General features: G+C 35.4%; 1 protein-coding gene across 1 annotated transcript; it reads left to right on the plus strand.

Moving 5' to 3' along the window:
• The first annotated feature begins 1197 nt into the window (after positions 1-1197).
• Positions 1198-24892, plus strand: LOC123537879 (uncharacterized). The gene is made up of 19 exons (XM_045321770.2): positions 1198-1650; positions 5227-5441; positions 5635-5721; positions 5911-6043; positions 6327-6465; positions 6754-6838; positions 7106-7183; positions 7348-7487; positions 7730-7767; positions 9550-9655; positions 11307-11474; positions 13396-13525; positions 13822-13932; positions 16782-16989; positions 18066-18185; positions 18402-18824; positions 19476-19624; positions 20155-20284; positions 21521-24892. The coding sequence occupies exons 1-19, from the start codon at positions 1551-1553 to the stop codon at positions 22489-22491; spliced, it is 3531 nt and encodes a 1176-aa protein (XP_045177705.2). The 5' UTR covers positions 1198-1550; the 3' UTR covers positions 22492-24892.
• Positions 24893-24946: the final 54 nt, after the last annotated feature.

A 24946-nucleotide genomic window follows, 5' to 3' on the forward strand; every position in this document is an offset into this window, starting at 1 on the left:
ATAAAATATGTTTAAACAAACCGTATATACTGTTAGTTAATTATTCCTATATAATATGAAATAAGCACTGCGTCAGTCGGGAATCGTTACAATCCATCAGCTTGCCCAGAAATATGCGTTTGTATCAATTTAAAGATAGATTTTTGAATAAAAAACAATACCGCCCATATTTGTACTGAGGTGCAAGACGTTGCCGTTCGGACAAGTTATGTGGACGCTTATTAAGCACAAGTCAGACGCTCTGTGAGGTTATAACACACTTAATAGTTGTTGTTCTTTCTTCTATATAAAATTGACCTATTTCCAATGGCTGCAGCACACATCAGGACCCATTTTAAATGTCTGTAACCTACATTTCCTTGAAGAATATTGTCAGTGGTAAATAAAAATCAAAAGAAAAGTGGGGGTCATGTTTGATGCAAGAAAAATAATTTCACTCAAACACACAAACTGCAAAATCAGCTAAAAAATGAGTTCCCCAAATTATACTGGTGGTGTATGATCTAAGTTTCCATGAAAATTTTTGTCATGTTATTATTCCATCATGAAAATGCTACCTACATGTCAATCATAGAACTGTCATGTGATTTTAGCAAAAAAAGTGCAAAGAAAATAAGGAAAATAGCTCTACAGAGCAAAAAAACTGAGGACTATTTGTATCCGCCATTATGCGAATACTACCATTTTTTCGCGCCATTTTTCTATTTAGTGTCTGTATGCCTGTGACACATTCATCATAGCATATCTCATTCATGTTACCGTAGATGGATCGATCCCTATTTTCGCGCTTCGCGACGAAAATTGGTAAGATCGATTCCCTATTATCCTTTACAGAATGGATGGTATCATTGAATTACCTGTGAAATATGTGTTTTGCCTATCTGTCCATGTTATAGAGGATTAAATATAGTAACATGAAGATCACATACAGTGTACTAACAATTGCACTGATATGAAAACTTATTAAAGGATTGTCATTTACTGTTTAGCTTAAATAAATTTTCCTTTCTTGTTCTATTTTTTACTCATCAAGTAATGACTCAGAAAAGCATGACCTAAATTTTAAGCCACCCAGTCATGAAGTCGTGACAAACCCACAATAGCAAAGTATATTTCATCGTAATTATAGAATTTATCGATTTGATCGCTGTTGTATAACGAATGTAAACGAGTATGAATTGGTTCTGCTCCAGTTGATATGAAAGCTACCCGTCGCTATATATGGCAAGATCGGATCTGCTGAAGCAATTTATGTGTCAATACTTTTTCCTGATGACATCGCGTTTTCTCTTTATCCATAAGGTAAAACTGTAATCCGGGTGTGTATGAGTGTTTTAATGCGTTAATGACTAAACTATTTAAAAGCTATATATTCATAATTGAACAGGATACATTAACATACGTGACACTCCGATCGAACAGGTTATCTCACTGAATTTCTCTTAAGGCAAACAATATTCCCATAATTTATACCTATCAATGATCTAAATATATTTTCAAACAAAGGTAACTTAACGAAACAGACGAAAACACAAGCAGGGAATAGCTATATGATAATGGAATATGATGTGTTAAGGATTGGACTTTATTTGACATTATTCCGTCTTCTTCGGGGATTACATATTCCGCATTCTGGTCAGTTATATATAGGTAAGATGACATTTGTTTTTAGTGAATGGATCTGATTAAAGTTTAGTGAAATATTGGACCAGCTACAAACTAAATTCTTCATCATTTTCAGTACGATTCATTCAGTGTAAAGTTACTATTTAACAAAAAGTAAACATGTAACATCAATGGTGTAATAAGACGATTTTGTTTCATTAATAGTGAAACAAAATCTTCCAATTTATTTGCCTTTAAACGCAGTGACGTAACGTCAAAAGTTGCGACCCATGCTAAAATTCCTTGAAGTGATATAAATAAATGTAAAGTTTTTAATGACTATTCATCCTATTTTCTCGAAAAAAGTATCAAAATATACAGCAATAATTAGGCTGTAGTAAAGTATTAAAACAGTTAGTGTTTAATCAAAGTTATATGAAATAACAACACCAATTGCATGAAACAATTGCCAAAAAAACTGTATGTAATTTGTAACAATTTTTTAAAACTAACAGTACTTTTAGGGAAATTATTCTTTTTTTACGTGACTGAAATTGCGGGAAATTTTGCATGCTTTGTCACTGAACGTGATAACGTTTGTGAAGTAATTTTGACGGTTGTGAATACGTTAAAAAACAAGATGGATGTGTTTTCCGCGGCAGTTGAGTTATGTAATTTTCACTTAAAATAATACAAAATTAAGACATGTTGAGCTATAAAATGCTGAGAAAAAATCATTATCTGATAAAATCTAACTATTTTCAGATTATTTTACTTCGCTGTTTTCACAGTATCTGTATAAGCAACGCTAAGCTAAAAATCAGCCTTTTCTTTGTTTGTAGTTACAGGAATACAAGTTCTTAAAATTGTCACGTTTTCAATTATTAAACATATAAAAAATTAACCATGTTTTGTAAACTGGGATAACAAAAAATACTGTTTTCTTTTTTGTATTTTAACAAGTTTGATCAATTTCGCTTACTTTTCTCTGTAAAATGAAAGTCTAATTTTGAAAATGCTTTCAAAGATGATATTTTTATTTACGGATGAATGAGTTCTTAAAATTGTCACATTTTAAAAAACTAACGTCAAAAGAAATTAACGTCAAGATACGTTTTATTCTGTCTTCTATTAATTCAATAACGGCAAAATCCAATGAATATCCCTACAATGATAGATAGGTCTGCCATTTGTTTAAAAAAGTGGATTTTCAAAGAGAACCAGAAAAATTGATATGTATATTTCAGATTATTACCGCGGTCTTTACTATCCAAAAACAGGATCTCTGTCATACAAGATGATAATGAAAAAAAAATGCGCACTACTTCAAGTTTAGTAATGTGTGTTATTAAAGAAATTTATTGCAAACACTCTATTTCGTTACCGGTTTATTTACACGAAACCATTCTTGACATTGTGGGTGAAATCTCACAGTTATAAAGAAACACAAAAACTTACGAGACAGAAAAATGTTCTTTAACATTCAGATGTTATAAAATGTATTAATTGTACTGTTAAAATGTTTTTACATTTAAATGTACACTTTAATATAAGTATGCATTGTTTTTTATAATATAACATAAAACAAAAATATGCCTGAAATGAAATAATAGCATTTAGACGTCCCGTTTTTATCATGTGTAAACTAATGATTTTTCATGATTTTGACGTCGTTTTTATGTTACACTAATGGGTTGCAACTTTGACGTTACGTCATTACAATATTTGTTTCCTCATTGCGGGTTTGCTTCACATACGAGATTAATGTCCTGATACATAAATCATCAATGAACGTTTTAGAGGGGGCCACCACCAAGTGGAGTAGACGAGGACTGTACGGTAAATAAATAAGTGCTTTCTATGATCATGGTTGAACTACAATTCGAACATAGTCGAATAATAGACTGCCCCAAAAATAAACGAAAAAAAATAAACAAAAAACAAACAAACAAAAGAAACCCCAATTTTTCAGTACGCAAAAATTACTGCAATGCAGATTGCTAAATTGTAGCACGATTAACAGTTACACGGGCAAGAACTTTCAGGCTAAAACTTTCATGGTTTCATATTATTCTAGCGTTACAAAGGCAAAGTACTTTCCTTGCTATTTTCAAAAAAAAGACTACAGTGCCTTCTTTTCTTTGAGACTGGACCACTCGTGTACCAATTATACCAAAGCGGAAGTTTTTTTTCTATGAATTTGACGATTTATAGCTTAAAACTAATACAATGTAATAAAAACTACCAGCAATTAATGTTTAATATCTGTATGAATTCAGAAGTGTAGAGGTCGGGATATTTAGCTGGACTTTTCAATCTGTATACGTGAAAATATGTGAGTTATCTTTTTTTTCGTTTGTTGCATCTAATTTATTTTGCAGATGTCGGTGTCTTTTTGAAGTTTTTTTTCTTTAGTTATAACTCTAATTATAGCAATTTAAATTTTTTGATAATGTAATAGGACTGTGTTCCCCAACCCTAAACCACTTGTATTGGTTACAGTCTGATAAAGGATAAATTGTGTGCCACATTAGAGAAATCAGACAGTAGGATTTAAAAAGACGACTTGATCGTGACAAAATATTGATTCGCACAGTCAACATTTGGAGAGCGCCTCTGCTTAAACTTATTAAACAAATATACATTTGGCTGTAATTCAGATTATTTCACAAAAAATTCATACATATTTATGTGTACTGTCCTGACTACAGCAATGCCTAAAGGGGGCAGCCGGTGTACAGATACCTTGTCGGTAAAAGATGAAAATGTTCGATACACGAGATCACAATGAAGATAAACTAACAACCGCTTCAGGTCAACAGCTACACAAATCAGCCGTGTTCATCCCACGTAACATTTAGTCAACATGCCATTCAGTAGAAGAAATAAAATAACAAAACAAACACGAAATACAAATTTCGCCAGGACTTTGATATAAATGTGGCAGTTTAAGACAATCCTGTTCTCAACTGAACATACATACGTATAAACGTATTTACACAACAACTAAGTGTCGAACTTGACCATTTTCTTGAAAGCTGCCTTAACCTTTTTCAGTACCTGACCATTACAAATGTATGCACTAAGGTAATGAGATATATGGTATTCAGTATTTACCCAGTATTCTGTTTATATCAGGCAGAAGTCCTCATACTTGAGTAGGTGGCATAAATGGTTTACTCTGCAATACCAACGTTATGGTCCTTGACCCAAAAATATGTATTTAGGGTGTAAAAATTTGTGCCCACGTGTTATAGAAGGTATTTGACCTTGAGTCATGGAACTTTATAGGAATGCTGTTCAGCATATGGAGTTGTACATCCGGGATTTTATTTGGAATTTGACTTTCCCCCATCCCTCCTTCAGAAATGCTCTTTCACTTCCTTTTATCTTGTGTTAATTGATATTGATTCGTAGTATCAATGCCCGCTTCCCCCCCTCCCCCACCCCTCCCCCTCCCCACCAGACGTAATTAAACATTTACTTAGCCTTGCATTATCAACAGGAGTTTGGGTGAGTGTGGGGGTGGGTCACATCTAGTTATGGTTATTTTTAGTATATCCAACATCATCAGCAATAAAAACATTATGTTGTTTCAAATATGGTTTAATCAATTTACAGAGAAAACAACTGTAGAGTTTTTATCGCCCACAAGTCTTGGCCGTATACGACGAGACACGAGAAATCTTCCTGAAAAACCCGTTCTGAAACTTAGAGTTGCTGGAACACATCGTCTTATTTCTTTAGAAAAGAACTACAATATAGATGTTACAACCATTCCATTATTTTTAAGAAAGAACGGCGAAGTGGAAAGAACGTATATATCGCTAGACAAGGTAATATCTGAGTTAAAAATATTCTTTATAATAATGTTGATTATTATGTGATCTTAAGATCTATTGCAAATTTTCGGAATGACTTTACTTGGTTTTACTTTCTACATTGATGTATAGAAGTAATCATAACCTGTAATTCTGATGGTAGTGATCTAAGAGATGTTAAAAAGTTGAATCGTTACGTATATTCCAGGAACATGCTCTCTACCAAGCTCCGGATATTGGAGGATCATTTCTAGTCACTCGCCACAGAAACATAACAGTCAGTAACATGGAAATAGTATGTACATAAAATATATTTACTCTTGTTTTGTTAAGTAAAATGTACATTAGCGAAAATTATTTCTAGCATAATGTCTTCAGATGCTGCACTTGCCAGAACAGTAAATACCGTTAACTGTAAATAAAGTCTTTGTTTTGAAATAAATACGTGTCTGTTAAAATGGAATATTCCCTTTCACTGTTTTAGTTCGGTACATTTCACCTTAACTCCAGCCTGTACGTTATACAACCTCATGTCGACCTTGAGACTGAAGGTGACGGTCATGTAGTGTCGCGGGTACCAGAGCAGAAGCTTATATTTGAAAGCATTACTCCACAAGGTATAAAAAAGTAAAAGAAAATGTTCCCGAATATGATAAACTACATTAACATCTTCTTTATGATTAGTTAAAAGTTCAAACGGCTGCTGGTTTTACTTACCAAATTTTCATCTACCTGAAATTCAGTAAGCAAAAATAGCACTTTTTGTTTTGAAAAGACATTCACTTATAAATATCTCTGTTACTGATACTTCTACTTACAGCAATTAAAGAAACAACGTCCAATACCATATACAATAATGTTTGTACAAACAAATATAAAATTTGCTTATTTTTGCAATAGGTGCTGTGTCCGATGCTCTGTCTCCTCCATTTCGACAGCACGTAGTTAAAGGTAACTATGGTAATAGAAGAAACAGACGACAAATAGAGACATACAGCGTCGAGGTGCTATCTGTTATCGATTACAAAAGTTACAAGTTGTATGTTATCACGTCTTTTTCATATTCGACCGAATTTAATTTAGCTTTGGAAAAAATCTCTGCGGTAAATAATTGATGAAATATTTCATTATTCAGAGATTTTCTACTACACTTCAGGTCTTTTTCCACAACAGTTAAATTAAGTTTGAAAGGCATTATACATTACTTTAATTGTTTATAAATTATAGAAAAGTTAAACACGTTTTCAGCTGGTATGATATGACGTCTTTTTGTAATTTCAGTTTGTATGATATGACGTGTTTTATAAGTTACAAACTATTATTTCAGTTGGTATGATATGACGTCAGGTGCAAGCAGGCATTCTGACGCCGTGCAGCTTGTGATGCAGTATATCGCTTATATCATCAACTCAGTAAGACAAATTCATTTTCTCCTCATTGATGTCAGTACATCCTATTCTTTTCTACCATAAGATTTAATTCATTAAATGTTAGCCTAGAGTAAATTACAATACGTATACTCCGATTGGAGTTTTCAATGATACCATTTTTTTTTTCATTTTGTTGTACTGAAGATACTTCGTCAGCTTGTACGAAGATTGCTCAAGTTCTTTTCCAGTTACGCTTTTGGATTATTAATTATTATTATTATTATTATTATTATTATTATTATGTTTCAGGTTGATATACGCTATAAAACACTTTCAGAAGAAAACATCTTTTTTGATATACTGTTGGCGGGTGTATATATTGCTGATGTAAGTCGCATTTGATTTGTTTCTTTTTATGATTTTTCTTATTTTCTGACGGAAGTTGTGTCCAAGTGCTCAATAATCAGTAATTTAGAGATACCTTATTTCAAATATTGGGATTGTATGCTTAGATTGTAGTTTGCGAGCTATCTATTTATATAATTATACAGACTCCACAGTCATCACCTTGGTCTGAGGACAACATGGTCAATGGCAGAGTGTCGAGTAGTGCAACTCTTGAATCCTTCACGCAGTGGATAAAAGATCAAACTAATATGCCACAGTTTGATCATGCCATGGGTTTCACAGGGTATATATTTCTACTCAACATATATGCTATCAAATTGTTTATTTTGGACAGCTTTAACAAAATTAATACAAATTACAAACATCGGGGTAACTGAATTTTAGTTTTTTTTAAGCGGGATAGACTTTCAAAAAAAAAAAAAAGAAAGAAAGAAAATGTTTTAAAGACATGTTATTCTTTTACTATCATAGATATTTCGAACTGTTATATGAAAGTAACACCATTGATTTTCACTGTTTTGATAGATATGACGTTGTAAGTGCAGGATCTGGAGATAGTTCCGGTAAGTGACTTTCAGTATGTGACTATACATCTGTTTAACTGATTCAACAGAGGTAGTGTATGTAGTAGAAAGAGCATTGAAATACCAGGGTAAACGATTTGTACGAGGGGGCGTAGCCCCCGAGTATAAATCTTTTACCCGAGAGTTTTAATGTTCTTTCTGTTTTGTATCATAGCCATCCATATATGGTAGTTGTAAGCGTTCCACATTGCCATATACAGCAGTTCAGTGAGTACTTAAAATCCTTGCTTTACAAATGTGTAAAGTCCAGGTTAAACAAACCAATGCTAGAGCAGAAAATCAATAAAATACACTTCGCTGTCTACTGTTCCAGACACGCTGGCATACTTTCCTATCCAACAGTGCGGTAACTAGCGTGCGGGTATTAAATACCTGCACACTTTTAGTTACCGCACTCTGTACTCAGAGTATACGAATTACCTGCATCAAATTTGTTAAGAAAAAACACCGAGCTATGATACAATATGATACCGCACAGTCTCGTTTAAGACTTGAGCGGTGCGCCCTCGGGTTGGGATTTTCTGATCTTAACCGAAGACCAATGACAGATTCTCTATATCTTATTCTGTCTGTCTGTCTGTCTGTCTATCTGTCTATCTATCTATCTACTCGTCCAAATACATCTCCGTTTTATACAGAACAATATTAAAATCTATCTATCTGTCTATCTATCTATCTATCTATCTATCTATCTATCTATCTTATCTTATCTTATCTTATCTTATTCTATCCTTTCCTATCCTATCCTATCTTATCCTATCCTATCCTATTATCTTATCCTATCCTATCCTATCCTATCCTATCCCTATCCCTATCCCTATCCCTATCCTATCCTATCCTATCCTATCCTATCCTATCATCTTATCTTATCCTATCTTATCCTATCCTATCCTATCCCTATCCCTATCCCTACCCTATCCCTATCCCTATCCCTATCCTATCCTATCCTATCCCTATCCCTATCCCTATCCCTATCCTATCCCCATCCCCATGCCCATGCCCATGCCCATGCCCATGCCCATGCCCATCCTATCCTATCCTATCCTATCCTTGTCCCTGTCCCTGTCCCTGTCCCTGTCCCTGTCCCTATCCCTATCCCTATCCTATCCCTATCCCTATCCCTATCCCTATCCTATCCCTATCCTATCCCTATCCCTATCCCTATCCCTATCCCTATCCCTATCCCTATCCTATCCTATCATCTTATCTTATCGTATCCCTATCCCTATCCCTATCCCAATTCATATCCTATCCCTATCCCTATCCCTATCCCAATTCCTATCCCTATCCCTATCCTGTCCTGTCCTGTCCTATCCTATCCCTATCCCTATCCCTATCCCTATCCTATCCTATCCTATCCTATCCTATCCTATCCTATCCTATCCTATCCTATCCTATCATCTTATCTTATCCTATCCCTATCCCTATCCCTATCCCTATCCCAATTCCTATCCTATCCTATCCTATCATATCTATCTATCTACTCGTCCAAATACATCTCCGTATTGTACAGAACAATGTTAAATAACTTAATAAACGTAATATTCTTATACATATTGATGCAATGTTTATACAAAATACGTTGATAATTGGACAGCGGTTTACTTTGCGAATGCACTCAATATGCCCTTAGAGAAGAATTCTTGTTGAATGTCATGTACTAGTAAGATGCTAACTCCTGTTTTATTTGATTTAAGGCATTCTCAAATGAAATGTTGAAGCATGTATGAAGAAATTGTAGGTTAACTTGTATATTTTCAGGGATTGCATACACTGAAGTCCTCTGTACCTCAGATAGTACATCTATAGTTGAGGACAGCTTCAACTTCGTAACCATGACAACGGCTGCTCATGAACTTGGACATAGGTATTAATAGTTATATCTATTTAGTATGAAAACTGTTTGGTCCACCTTTTATGTTACAATTTCTCATTAGTTCTCTTTTTAAGCATGAAATATCATTTATATTAAACATCATTCTGAAGGAACTTTAATTTTCAAAAAATTCTAATTAGGTTTTAATATATCAAAAGGAGCGAGTTGGAAAGGTATATTTCAATGTTAAAGCATGTAACAATGGTAATAGAAGAACTTCCAAATTTTCCGTTTTGGTCTTCAAGATGTCTTGATAAGCATGAAAGCAATATAATTCGAAACAACAGAAAAAAAAATCACTTGTCAGAAAAGCATTTGGTTGTAAAACTGATAATTTTAAGACACATTTGAATTAAAAAAAAAATCCTACCGCCACCCATTAAGACGTTGCCTGACTCCCTGGCTGAATGGTTACTCTTTTTTTTTTTTAAACAAATACTGCAAACATTTTATAAGCAAATTTTAAGTCTCTAAAATATTACATTTTTATCTAACGGCTATACATAACATATGTTCGGAGCCAGGAGCAATAAACATGTTAATACAGAAACAACCTGCTGGAGTTACGTCCTCTGTTAGTGAGGAAAACTTAACATACGAAAAATATGACAGACAAAAACGTAGGTACGGGAGCCAGTCTAATGGGGACCTGTCGCGTAGTTTATAACTTTGATCTGGGTCTTGCAAAATAAATCTGAAAATCACTAAACACTCTTACGGACATGGTGGATCAAAAAGTAGTATTCACAACGGAAATAAATCATTCCCGATGGACAAAAACTGATTCACTCCAGTTTTATGTGTAGATATGAAATAAGATAAATGACATTCAGGAAAGAGACTATCATTAAATGCATGTTTTCAGAAGTAAGGGTGTCAGTAGTTCAGAGGTAAGTGTATCAGTACTTCAGAGGTAAGTATGTCAGTAGTTCGTTCAGTGGTCAGTGTGTCAGTACTTCAGAGGTAAGTGTGTCAGTACTTCAGAGGTAAGTATGTCAGTAGTTCGTTCAGTGGTAAGTGTGCCAGTAGTTCAGAGGTAAGTATGTCAATAGTTCGTTCAGTGGTAAGTGTGTCAGTACTTCAGAGGTAAGTGTGTCAGTAGTTCGTTCAGTGGTAAGTGTGTCAGTACTTCAGAGGTAAGTGTGTCAGTAGTTCGTTCAGTGGTAAGTGTGTCAGTACTTCAGAGGTAAGTGTGTCAGTAGTTCGTTCAGTGGTAAGTGTGTCAGTACTTCAGAGGTAAGTGTGTCAGTACTTCAGAGGTAAGTATGTCAGTAGTTCGTTCAGTGGTAAGTGTGTCAGTACTTCAGAGGTAAGTGTGTCAGTAGTTCGTTCAGTGGTAAGTGTGTCAGTACTTCAGAGGTAAGTGTGTCAGTAGTTCGTTCAGTGGTAAGTGTGTCAGTACTTCAGAGGTAAGTGTGTCAGTAGTTCGTTCAGTGGTAAGTGTGTCAGTACTTCAGTGGTAAGTGTGTCAGTAGTTCGTTCAGTGGTAAGTGTGTCAGTACTTCAGAGGTAAGTGTGTCAGTAGTTCAGAGGTAAGTGTGTCAGTAGTTCATTGTAAGCTTAATTCATTATTTATTCTTAATTATTATTATCCAATTCAGTAGTGACACTTGTTGCTCGTAAAATAATATTTATTTTACAGCCTGGGTGCCTTACATGACGGTGATGGTAACACGTGTAACGGAAATGACAACTACATAATGGCTAGCGTTAACAGTGTTGTTAATGACCAAGTTAGAGGACAAAATCTCTGGAAGTTTTCATCTTGTTCTGCACAAAAAATTAAAGCATACATAAACAATCTTGACAGGTGAGAATACTATGGTCTAACAACTCCTAATTAAGTATATTTATTGTATGTATTGACAGCAGACTGTAGTTCTAAATAAGATTTGTTACCTCGTTACCATGTCCAGTGCTTAACAAAACTTCAACGTTATCTTATACTCAGGTGTATATTCATTACCGGGTCAAGAGCAAAAAAAAAAACTGCAACGTTATCTTATACCCAGGTGTACAAATGTATATTCATTACCGGATCAAGAGCTGAAAAAACTGCAACGTTATCTTATACCCAGGTGTATATTCATTACCGGGTCAAGAGCTAAAAAAAAACTGCAACGTTATCTTATACCTAGGTGTATATTCGTTACCAGGTCCAGTGTTTGACAAAACTGCAACGTTATCTTTTACTCAGGTGTATATTCGTTACCATGCCCAGTGCTTAACAAACTGCAGCGTTATCTTAAACTCAGGTGTATATACGTTACCATGCCCAGTGCTTAACAAACTGCAACGTTATCTTATACTCAGGTGTATATACGTTACCATGCCCAGTGCTTAACAAACTGCAACGTTATCTTATACTCAGGTGTATATACGTTACCATGCCCAGTGCTTAACAACTGCAGCGTTATCTTAAACTCAGGTGTATATACGTACATGCCATGCTAACAACTGCAGCGTTATCTTATACTCAGGTGTTTAACGTTACCATGTCCAGTGCTTAACAAAATGCAGCGTTATCTTATTCTCAGGTGTATATACGTTACCATGACCAGTGCTTAACAAACTGCAGCGTTATCTTATACTCAGGTGTATATTCGTTACCATGCCCAGTGCGTTATCTTACACTCAAGTGTATATACGTTACCATGCCCAGTGCTTAACAAACTGCAACGTTATCTTATACTCAGGTGTATGTACGTTACCATGTCCAATGCTGAAAAATCTTATGCCCAGGTGTTTATTCGTTACCAGTTGCAATGCCAAACAAAACTGCAGCGTTATCTTATGTCCAGTTTTATATTCGTTACCAGTTCCAATGTAGGGATAATACACGTTTTTTGTGTATTAACTACAGAAGGCCGCGGGAATGTTTGTGACCGGGACCAAAGGTCGAGGTTACAAACTTATCCCAAGGACTTCTGCAGACAATACACAAAACAAACGCGTATTATCGCTATTCTCGCATAAAAATCAGCGATATATGACTTTTTTGTGTCGATTCACCGTAAAACGCAACTCACTTACTCACTCACATAAAAAAATTTTAACGACAACTAAATTTATTTTTATGCCCCCGAAGAGTAAATTCTCTTCCGGGCTGTAACTCTGCCATCTATAAAGGGATTTTGAAATAAATTGGCATAAATGTTCACCACAATGAGACGACGTGTCATGCGCAAGACCCAGACGGCTAGCTCCAAGGTCAAGGTAACACTAAAACATCAAAGGTGAAAACAGGGTCTGTTTCGTTTCCGGTTCATTTTGAAATAACTTGGCATAAATGCTCCCCATAATGAGACGACATGCCTTGCGCAAAATCCAGCTCTAAGGTCAAGGTCACATTTAGAGGTTTGTTGTCCCGTCCATAACTCTGCCATCGATGAAGGGATTTTAAAATTACTTGGCATAAATGATTGCGGGCATTTGTCAGGAATAGTGACAGCTCTTGTTTCATATGTGATAACGATAAACATGTTGTAAGTATCAATAACCGGGGCCCGAAATCAGCAACACTACCAAAAGCATGTACTGAAGATTTTTCAACATTTTTTTTTATTCCAATACGTAGGCGACTCTAGTGAAAAAGCAGTTTTTATCCAAGAATGCTAAACAAAACTGCAACGTTATCTTTTACCTAGTTTTATATTCGGATATATATTAGTTTTAGCGTCCAGTTTCAATTAAAAGTCACAATAGTTGGTTTCTTTTTTACGAAACAAAAGCAATAGCAACTGTATGCTGGAGACAAGTAGTTCATCCAAGCTGCCAACGACACTGAAGCCCATGGCTGAGGCGTATCCTGCCGATGATACATGTGTTTATAGATTTGGAGAAGGATCATATGTCTGTAGGGTAAGTATCACCCCGTCATAAGAACAAGACGAAGCCACATTGCATTATTATTGAAGCATATCTAGTAGGTAGGAGGCTTATCATAAATGATACTTGGAGAATGTTTTCAGAAAAATATACGTACACTTAAAGTGCATACTGGAGGTGCAGGTTGTTATCATAGATATTGCTTACCATTGATGATATTCTGACCATTCACATTAATCATTTCATTCTTAATCCTGTTGTTATACTTAATGCACATAACCTGGTCCATAGCATATATATTTTTAAAACATTACATAAACCTTTTTCAGTCGATTCAAGATTATGATACAATCTGTATCTTAATGTATTGTAACCAGCCAGGCACGTCACAGTGCTACAGCACCATTCCTGCAGAGGGCACACCTTGTGGTAAAGGGAAGGTATGTATGTGTTACGCAAAAAGTGAAGTCTGAATTAGAGTAAGAAGGAATGTGTTGTACTATTATAACACATTTCCCTTCAGTTGAAACAATGAAGAAAAAATAAGATATTACTACACTAATAAAAAGGTATACCTTAAGAGGAAAACATCGTGCATAAGGCGAATATATATATATATATATAACATTTTTATAGCAGCGTGCCTGCAGAAGGGACAGTTCGTTCAGTCTCGAAGTTAGTTCACCATTATACTAAGTATATTTACATATAAGATCAAAAACTTCGTTGTTATGAAAAGAAAGGTGTTTATACAACCATTTCAATTTCAACATCCCTGCAAAGTAAAACATTTTTTTCTGACTTGGAAAAAAATATAAGTATAGCAGTCTCCATATAGGTTAGTGTATGATAATCGTCTGGTTTCGTATACCCATATGTATATAAATAACCGTCCTTGTTCATCAATGTGAGTTTCGTATACCAGTACCCTCATGTTTAATAATCATCCTTGTGGACAGATGTCAGTTTCGTATACCCTTATGTATAATAACCGTCCTTGTTGATCGATGTGAGTTTCGTATAGCATGATGTACCCTGATGTATAATAACCGTCCTTGTTGATCAATGTGAGTTTCGTATACCCTCATGTATAATAACCGTCCTTGTTCATAGATGCTAGTTTCGTATACCCTCATGTACCCTGATGTATAATAACCGTCCTTGTTGATCGATGTGAGTTTCGTAAACCCTGATGTATAATAACCGTTCTTGTTGATAGATTTGATTTTAGTACTAGTATACTTTTATGTATAATAACCGTCCCCGTTAAGTCGATATGAGTCATATGTGATAACCATCCTCGTTAAGACGATGCGAGTTTCGTATATCCTGATGTACCCTAATGTATAATAACCGTCCTTGTTGATCGATGTGAGTTTAGTATACCCTTATGTATGATAACCGTCCTCGTTAAGTCGATGTGAGTCATATATGATAACCATCCTCGTTAAGTCAAACCACCTCGGTAGCCTAGTGGTAGAGCGCCCGCTTCGAGTGCGGGAGGTCGTGGGTTCGATCCCTGGCCGCGTTATACCAAAGACGTAAAAATGTACTAGTAGCTTCCTCGGCTGGCATCCAGCATTAAGAGGATAGTGCCAGGACTGGTCAGCCCGGCGTCAGTATAATTTGACTGGGTTGGGTATCATGTCATGTGTCTACCGCGTGATATTCCAGTGAAGCAGCACTATAAAGTTTGGCATTGTATTTACTGCTACTACAAGTATATGACTGAAAAAATTGTTGAAAAAGGCGTTAAACACACACGCACGCACGTACGTACGCACACACACCCGTTAAGTCAATGTGAGTTTCTTATCTTCACATATATGGTTAGAGACCACCAATTGTTTTCTCATAGACTTACATTGTAACATTATGGCGTGTACGGCCTTCCATACATCGAAACATGTATATCTAATTACAAATTTTTCAAGAGCTATCTTAGTTCTACCAAAATATCGGACGAAAAACATATGAATAGTGATACTTTATTTAAGTAATTTTCGTGTGAATGAGATGACCCCCTGTTTACATCATTAACATGGCGGGAGAAATTCGTTTGATAAAACTTTTTTTCAATCCACATAAAATGTAGCAAATTTTGTCAAAATGTATAATAAAATACTGTAAATGCAGTGAAAAAACATCAATTTTGAAAAAATAATCACTTCCTGGGTTTGTTTACATGACTGACCAATCAAAACGCACTGACGTTACCTTATTCCCAGGTATACAATTACCTCATTCCCAGTAAGTTCTCTGTACTTTTTTGAATTGGTGGTCTCTGACCATATGATAAACATCCTCGTTAAGTTCCTCGTTAAGTCGATGTGAGTTTCGTATCTTCATATGTATAATAACCATCCTCGTTAAGTCAATGTGAGTTTCGTATCTCCACATATATGATAATCATCCTCGTTAAGTCGACGTGAGTCATATATGATAACCATCCTCGTTAAGTCGATGTGAGTTTCGTATCTTCACATATATGATGATAACCATCCTCGTTAGGTCAATGTGAGTCATATATATGATAACCATCCTCGTTGAGTCGATGTGAGTTTCGTCTCTTCACATATATGATAACCATCCTCGTTAAGTCGATGTGAGTCATAAATGATAACCATACTCATTATGTCGATGTGAGTTTCGTATCCTCGCATATATGATAACCATCCTCGTTCAGTCGATGTGAGTCATATTTGATAAGCATCCTCGTTAAGTCAATGTGAGTTTCGTATCGTCACATATATGATGTGACCACCTCTACATATATGATAACAATGCTCGTTAAGTCAATTTGAGTTTCGTATCTTCACATATATGATAACCACCCTCGTTAAGTCGATGTGAGTTTCGTATCTTCACATATATGATAACCATCCTCGTAAAGTCGATTTGAGTTTCGTATCTTCACATATATGATAACCATCCTCGTTAAGTCGATGTGAGTTTCGTATCTTCACATATATGATAACCATCCTCATTAAGTCAATGTGAGTCTCTTATCTTTACATATATGATATCCATCCTCGTTAAGTTGATGTGAGTCATATATGATAACCATCCTCGTTAAGTCAATGTGAGTTTCGTATCTTCACATATATGATAACCATCCTCGTAAGTCGATGTGAGTGTCGCATCTCCACATATACAATAACCATCTTCGGTAACCGGTGTAAGTTCGTGTCATTACATAAAACAAAGTGTATCGACAGTTAACTTTCTTGACTTTTCAAGTCAATTTCCCAGGAGACGAAATATTGATTTTCCCCTTTTGTCGTTGCAGTGGTGTGACCAGGGAAGGTGTGTGGCATCAGCACGTGCCCCAAATAACAACGCAGATAATTGTGCAATTGGAGACAGACCAGGTCTTTTTGATAACACGGGTAAAACCTGTGCACAATATATAGCGGATGACCCTGCGAAATGTTACGGTGATTACACCGGGGGAAATTGTTGTGAAAGCTGCAATTCCAAGAGAACGGGTGATGCAAGTATGTATCTCTAGTTTCGGTCACTTAATTACTGATAGTGATAATGGGCAAGAAATTTCTCTTTGAAACACAATTCGTTCAGTTACAACTCGTGTTAACTATAGGGACAAGTATTATCTCTTAGACCTAATTCTCGTGTTTAGCGGTGTTTAGGGAAAACGTTTGTCACTGAAAGACAAGTACATTGTAGTACTCGTCTTTATGTGCAAGCATGCATAACTAAGACCTAGTTTTGCTATTTTTTCTAGTGTAAGGGTTTACGTGCAAGCATGCATAACTAAGACCTAGTTTTGCTATCTTTTCTAGTAAGGGTTTACGTGCAAGCATGCATAACTAAGACCTAGTTTTGCTATTTTTTCTAGTAAGGGTTTACGTGCAAGCATGCATAACTAAGGCCTAGTTTTGCTATTTTTTCTAGTAAGGGTTTACGTGCAAGCATGCATAACTAAGACCTAGTTTTGCTAATTTTTCTAGTAAGGGCAAGTATGTATCACTGAGACCTAGTTTCGTTCAGTAAGTTGTTCGTTCGCTTGTCCGTCCACCCGTCAAATTTTGTAACTTCCATATCATTTAAAACCCATGGGGTTATTTTGATATAATTGTTGATCCCATTAAAACAAGGACCACACACATTGTTCCATCTGTTGGATTAAGTTCAATGTTATTAGATTAAATAGGTAAAATTTCGTATTCACTCCATCCATTTAACCATGATATGATTTTATATCACTTAATATACAAAGATAAAAGCGCATACGAAAAGAAATTTGAACAATTTGTTATTTATCAGTTTGTATTTAATATAAAATATTTCAGCTTTTGTCCGGGTCAGCCAAGAGAAGCTACCGAATCTGGAAACTTTTCTTTCTTAACTTAGAAATTTTCTTAATTATATCTTTGTCAAATATTGATATCAGAAATTCTATGAAACATGTGGTAAAGCATAGCTTGCTGTATCTAGTCTCCAAGCCTAAACATGATAGAAAAGAAATAGTAAAACAGTGTTCAAAAGTTTGAGTTGTTCTTTATTATATATTTGGTATAATATCATTAAATCATACAAATTTTGAATACAGCATGTGAATTTGGTGATCACGGAAGAAGCTTTTGCTCCAGTATGCCAAGATACGGATGCTACAGCAATGAAGAGTACTGTTGTGGAACATGTGCACAAGTAAAGAATTCCGCGTTACCAGGTAGAATTTCAACAATCATATTTTTCATCTCACAAAGAGAATGCTTTTAGTTTTATTAAGCGAAAACATGAATTTATATTTATCAAAATGAACTAAATATCATAAAAACTGCAGAATTTATATCAATATAAGATTTGATATATTAGAGTCATGACGAGAAGGATAATAACCTTCTATGATATAAAACACAGGAAGTAACTCTATCGTATAATTCAGGGTGTGAATTCGGTGACAAGGCTAGCGGATGTCGCAGTGATAGTTGCTGGCGGTATACTGCTCAAGAACTAACCATCTGTTGTGAAACGTGTTTTGATCCGGCAAAAACAGTTACAACAACAACGTCTACGACAACTAAAAGGACCACACCTACAACAAAATTGACCACACCTACAATAAAATTGACCACACCTACAACAAAACGGACCACACCTACAACAAAACGGACCACACCTACAACGACAACAACAACAACAACACCACCTACTACAAAACCCACAACTGTTACAAGAAAATCAGCTTCTACCACGAAAACAACAGCTACAAGGGGAACACAGCCATCACGCACTAAACCGGAAAGTACCACAAAAATTACAAAACAAACAGAAATTACCTCCACAGAAACACCTGTGGAAGCACAAGGTAACCTTATTATAGCGTCTGCCTGTATTTTAAAACATGCTTGAATCATTACACATGTTCAACAACTTTCTATAAAAAATACGACAAACCAGCAGTTTTAAATGTTACAGCAAATTAATAAGAAGTTCCAATGGAAACCTAGAAGGTAAGCAAGAAAAGTGATAGCAGATTCTTAATGACAGTCTCTACATGTGAGGTTATGAAATATGCAACACACTACGTCCCCGTGCAGCGTCTTAATCAGAATATTATTTTATACAAATATTTGATTGGACTCCATTATTCTTATATTGTACTCTTTGACAGTTTCATTATTCAGTTGCCCAAAAGAAATAGTTCTCGCGCTGTTGATATATTTCTTGTTCACATTTTAGTTTATTTTTCACATTTTCTACTTTCGTACATTTCCAGCCGATATCTGCATGCGTGTCTGAAAACATCAAACGTAGTTATATAATCGCATATCTTTGGTGAAGTTTGTACTAATCTATTCTAGCCCGATTGTGACGAAACTTTACGCTTATTTGAATCTCTCACGAATCCGCTTTCTGGACAATTCAGTACCCGTATCATACCCGCTCATACGCACAACCTCCACGACTTTTGTGGTTCATTAAAGCATGCTTTATATACTGTTTAATACGTTCTTAGATTCAGGCTTGGTTTTTGTTGTTGCTGGTTGTGTGGCAGGAGCGGTAGTTGTAACTGTATTGGTTGTAATCATGTGTATATTCCTGAAGCGAAGGAAGGCGAAAAAGGCAGCCGCAAATGGACGTAAACCGTCCGTGGATAACGCATACGTATGTATGATTATTACTGCTCTTACATAATTACTTATACATGAAAGTGTAAAGATATTAATAGATGTTATATGATTTACTTCGAGGTAACGTTGTGTTTTCAGTTTGTTCAATGCATTTCCTGCATTTACAAGATAATATCAGTTTTGTTAAATGCGTTTCTTGCATTTACAAGATAATATCGCTATTATTTAACCCTCCACCTGCTAAATTTCTATAATGAACTTGGCCATCTTTCAATTTGGACAGTGCCATTAACTTTTGAAAGGGGTGCTTACCAAAAATATACTGACTGAATGGCGAACAGTGCAGACCATGATCAGCCTGCACGCATGTGCAGGCTGATCTTGGTCTGCACTGGTTGCAGTGGCAGAATCACTTGCCGCCAGCAGGCTAAAGGTTATTGCATTTCTTACACGTACAAGATAATATCGGATTTGTTCAATGGATTTCTCTCCTTTCCATTATAATACGGGTTTTGTATTACAGGAAAATATAAGTTTTGTACAATGCATTTCTAAACTTTACAGGATAATATCGGTTTTGTATCAGTAATGAGAGAGAAGCCACACCATCCTCCCCCGAGACGAGGAAGTAATCTATCCTCTCAACCCAGTGTTGCAAATATTCCGATAAGCGTCATTGGGGATGGTTCCTCTGGTGAGTATTTTAACAATTATGTGTGTCAAAATAGACTTATGTACAGGAATGTCACAGAAGGATTTAGGGTTTTTAGTTGGTTTTAAAGTCTAATTGTTCTGTACTTATTTTGAGTTAGTTCAATAAAAGTGTTGACTATAGTGTAAGAAATAACAGAATTACTTGAAATGATATATAGCATTATTTCCGTTACTTACACGTGTCGTGTGATTACAGAAACTTGGTAAGCGTTTGATTATTACAGCAAATGTAAGTAAATGTCTGGATCCTGCTACTACAGTTTATAATATAGTTATCCACTTCTAGTTCCCCACGAACCCATTTGTCCACATTCTTTACTAAAACTAACAACTTTTTTTTTATATAAAATATACACCATAACATTCCTTCATCATTAATCGCTTTAAACTACTCTTGTCGAGCTTTACACTACTCTTTAAACTACTCTTATTGAACTTTAAACTACTCTTGTCAAGCTTTTTACCGATTAATTGGTTTTACATCCATTTTCTCACTTTATTTACATTATACGCACTACGCCATATCGTGATTTACGTACTTTGCATTTTTGACTAGGAAGATTGGGTTTTACCAAATTCTGAAACAGCCATTTATTTTTTGCATTGTCAGTTTAAATCATACACAATTATCAATAATCGCGTGGGCTTAGGGCATTATTTCTTACACGGATACATATTGTGATCCAACAATAACTAGTCTAACATCGTCAAACTTAAAAACGTTTATATATATACGTTTTTTTTCATCATGATGTTTTTAACCTAACCTGCATTTCAAAAACATAACGACATAACGAAAAAAATGGAGACAGTACATATTAAGATCAAATTAAAAAGACATAATGTATACAGCCGTACAGCCTGATGGTGCATATGTGGCCTGAACACTTGATGTTTGTATATAACAATGATCATTCCACCGCAGTGCCGTGTGATAGAAATATACCACTTTACGCACAACTATACTGAGAATGAACATTTGTGTCATAGTTTATTCGTATGTTGGTCGGCTGTGGAATATTTGTAATACTCAGACATACATGTCCTTTTGTCATAAGTGCACGTTTATCAAATTGATATGTATAATTTTCTAATGAATTTAATAGAAAGTAGAAAAATATTTTGGACATGCTGTTTAACGAGAAAGTAGAATAAACACATCTTGTTTTATTTCTGTAGAAGCTCATATGATGTTGTTTTTTTTATTTTATTAAAGAGCACATTGATGGATATATGATGCCTGCTACCATGCCAGTAACAACTACAGATGACGTTCATTATACAGCACCAAATAAACCTAAGGTTAAACCTCTAGTACCACCAAACAAGCCAAAGAAGAAAGCATTTTCAGCTCCAAAACCAAGTCCTGATTTAAGCAAACGAACGAGTAAGCCCGTACACTATAAAAGAGCGAGTGGTATGTCAAACTCATCTACAGATACAATCGATAGGAATGTAGACAGGATGCCTATGTCCTCCCTTAATGGTATAACCATACCTGATGGCTATGACAGTATAGGAGAAATCCAGAAAATTCCACAGAATAGTCGACCGACATTACCACAGAATCACCCAAGGCGTTTACCCGACATTGATAGTTCAGAGAACGAAAATGTTAAAAAAACTATTGACTATACAGGTTTTGTAAACAACGATAGTCAAATTTCTAAAAAAATATCTGACGATCAAATTTCTAAAAACATATCTGACGATGAAAAAAGAAAAGTGTTGCCAAGCATACCACCAAGACCAATTCCTCGAATAAAATCAAAGAACAAAAGTCAAAGGACTGGCACTGATACCAGTATAAATGCCGACAACGGTAGTCCTGCAAAGGAAACGGAACATGAAAGCATGAATAATGGGTATGAGGAGGTAGATACTATAAAACGACTTGGTGATGTGATTCAGTCTCTCAAACCACCTACTAAACCTGTTCCAAGACGACAAATTTCCTCAGCTAGTGCAGAAAATGAGAAGCCTGAAGTGCCTTTGAAGCAAGCATTGCGTCCACCTTTTGAGTCTGTACATCGTCCACCTTTGAAACCTGTACCTCGTCCACCAGCGAAACCTGTACCTCGTCCACCAGCGAAACCTGTGCATAGGAGGCGGACATCCTCAGATAATCAAGAGAGTGGCCAAATTAATCCAGCATTCGATACTGGACAACTCGAAATCCAAATATGATTTTATAAATACTTTTTTTTCGATGGTGCTTATTGTTATCATTGTTAATTCACCGTTCTATGATATTCTTGTCTTGATTCGACATAATAAGAAAATGCGCCTAATTGTTACTGTCAGTCTCGTTTTTTATAGGAAAAAAAAACTGGGACATAAATGGGCTGCTGAGAAACCAAAAGACATGTATATTTGGGTTAAAACTGATTATAAAAGGCATTGGTAAATTCTATTCATCTCGCACTGCTAACTGGGTACTTTAAGACAATTTTGTTAGAAACTTTGTAACAAAAGAAATGCCAAACAGATGTCCGTTCGTAAGAATTCCGTGCTTCCGTCCGTACGCCACGCTTCGTGTCTTGTTTATAACTCCGCCATCCACGAAGGGATTTTGAAATTACCTGGCACAAATGCTCCATAATGAGACGATGTGTCACGCACAAGACCCACAACCCAAACTTCAAGGTTGATGTCACACATGGAAGTCAAAAGTTTAACAGGGTCTGTTTTATGTCCAGTCCGTAACTCTGCCAGTCATTAATTCAGAAGGACATGGAACAAATGTTTCCCATAATAAGATAATATGCTGTGTGCAAGGCACATGTCATTCTTTCAACCCCTTTAAAGGTCAAATTTAGAAGTTAAATTCTGTCAGGTCGGTGACATTACTTTGTATGGATGGATATAAATGTAACGAACAGTCTCCATTACAAACGATGTAGTATGCAAGGCCAAGCGTCCTAGTTTGAAGGTCAAGGTCACACGTGGATTTAAAAATATTTTGACTGGTATGTAAATTTTTAATGCGTGGTTGTATATTCAAATAACTTGGCGTCAGTATTCACCAAATACCCTCGCACCTATCTCAAAACGTCAAGGGTCATTTTTGGAAGTTAAATTTTGTGAAGCCGGTGACTTTATTTTGTACGGATGGATATGAATATAACTCGTCACAGGCTCCATAACAATACATCAAGACCCGCATTGATGTTTATTCATGTTATTGTCATGTGCAATACCTAGACCAACATTTTGTTGGTACATGAAGAAGAAGAATGTTTATTTGTACCAAAACCCTCAAAAGGGTCATTGACAAAGCATCAATATAACATAGTGATGAAAAACATTGCAAAGCATGACAAGATGGCGAGATAGCATGTGTATTTGCGTAAGTTACTCTTTAGTAGGATTTATGATTTCTATAGGTTGTCGAAATGAGGCAACATTTAAAGAGAATAAAACATAAATTCGAAGCACACTTTCACATGATATCTCGTTAGGGAGAGGCAGTGTAATGCAAAATAGTACAATAAAATAAAACATTATATATTATTCTCTACTATAGCAATGACTTTACGCTGGTGAAAACTCCCAAATATATTTAAAATAACCATAGAGGGATTTGCTCTTTAACAGAAAGAACATACACCCCGATCAGTCAAAATCTTATGTAAATGTACCATCAACAAGAGCGCGCGTGTCCTACCGAAACGAAAATGTAGAGCACAGCTTGGTGATAAGTACTTAAGCAATAATATTTAACAAACAACTTAGGACTTCAGCAACGTAATCATTCTCAGAAACAACTAATCCATTACAATACTAACTAACATGTAAATTGCCAAAACATTCCATATCAAAAAACAATCGTGACAGTAAATATACCTACATGTACAGCCGCAATAGTTTATAATGAGATCTATACCATCTATAACACCTATAGTGCACTGTGCAGCTCTTGGCGTTTTTGAAACCATGATATGCAAACAAACTTAGATTTCGTATTTCTGATACATTTTCAGATGTCATTAAAGCAATAAATTTAAAATTACTAGGATGGTTTCAATAGTATTTCTTGATATATTTAACACGCAGTTCTTTGAATATGTTGCATTCAAGTACAAAATGGTACTCGTCCTATAGAACGTTACAAAGTGGGCATATACGTTCATTAAAAGGGACACAAACCGGCTTTCTCCATCTACCAGATTCAACAGCTAATCTATGAGATGACATTCGTAAACGTGATAAAGCTATTCTATATTTACGAATAGTGATAACATCTAAGTATTTGCTAAAACTAAAGTTAACTTTTTTTCTAAAGAATATAGCTCTTGTCGATTCTTCCAATCTGTTATTAAAATCAATCAGCCATAGGTCTCTTATTCTTTGCCTTAGAATGAAAATAAAATATTCTTTGTTTTCGACACCTTGATTCAGCCATACATGTTCAAAACCTAGCTTTACAAGTATTCGCTTAACATTTGCTACCCAGTTTGTTATGTTTGGGTCATTAACAGTGTCATTTTTTAACATTAAGTATGTTTGCTTAATATATTTAGATTCTGTGCATGTGCATATTTTTAACCAATATTTTATAATATTGAAAATCCTATATGAAACTATGCTTTGTCTTCCAAGTTCGCCATATACAAAGTCATTTTGTGTTGCTGTTTTAACA

Source organism: Mercenaria mercenaria, chromosome 18, assembly GCF_021730395.1.
Source record: "Mercenaria mercenaria strain notata chromosome 18, MADL_Memer_1, whole genome shotgun sequence".
NCBI lineage: Eukaryota > Metazoa > Mollusca > Bivalvia > Venerida > Veneridae > Mercenaria > Mercenaria mercenaria.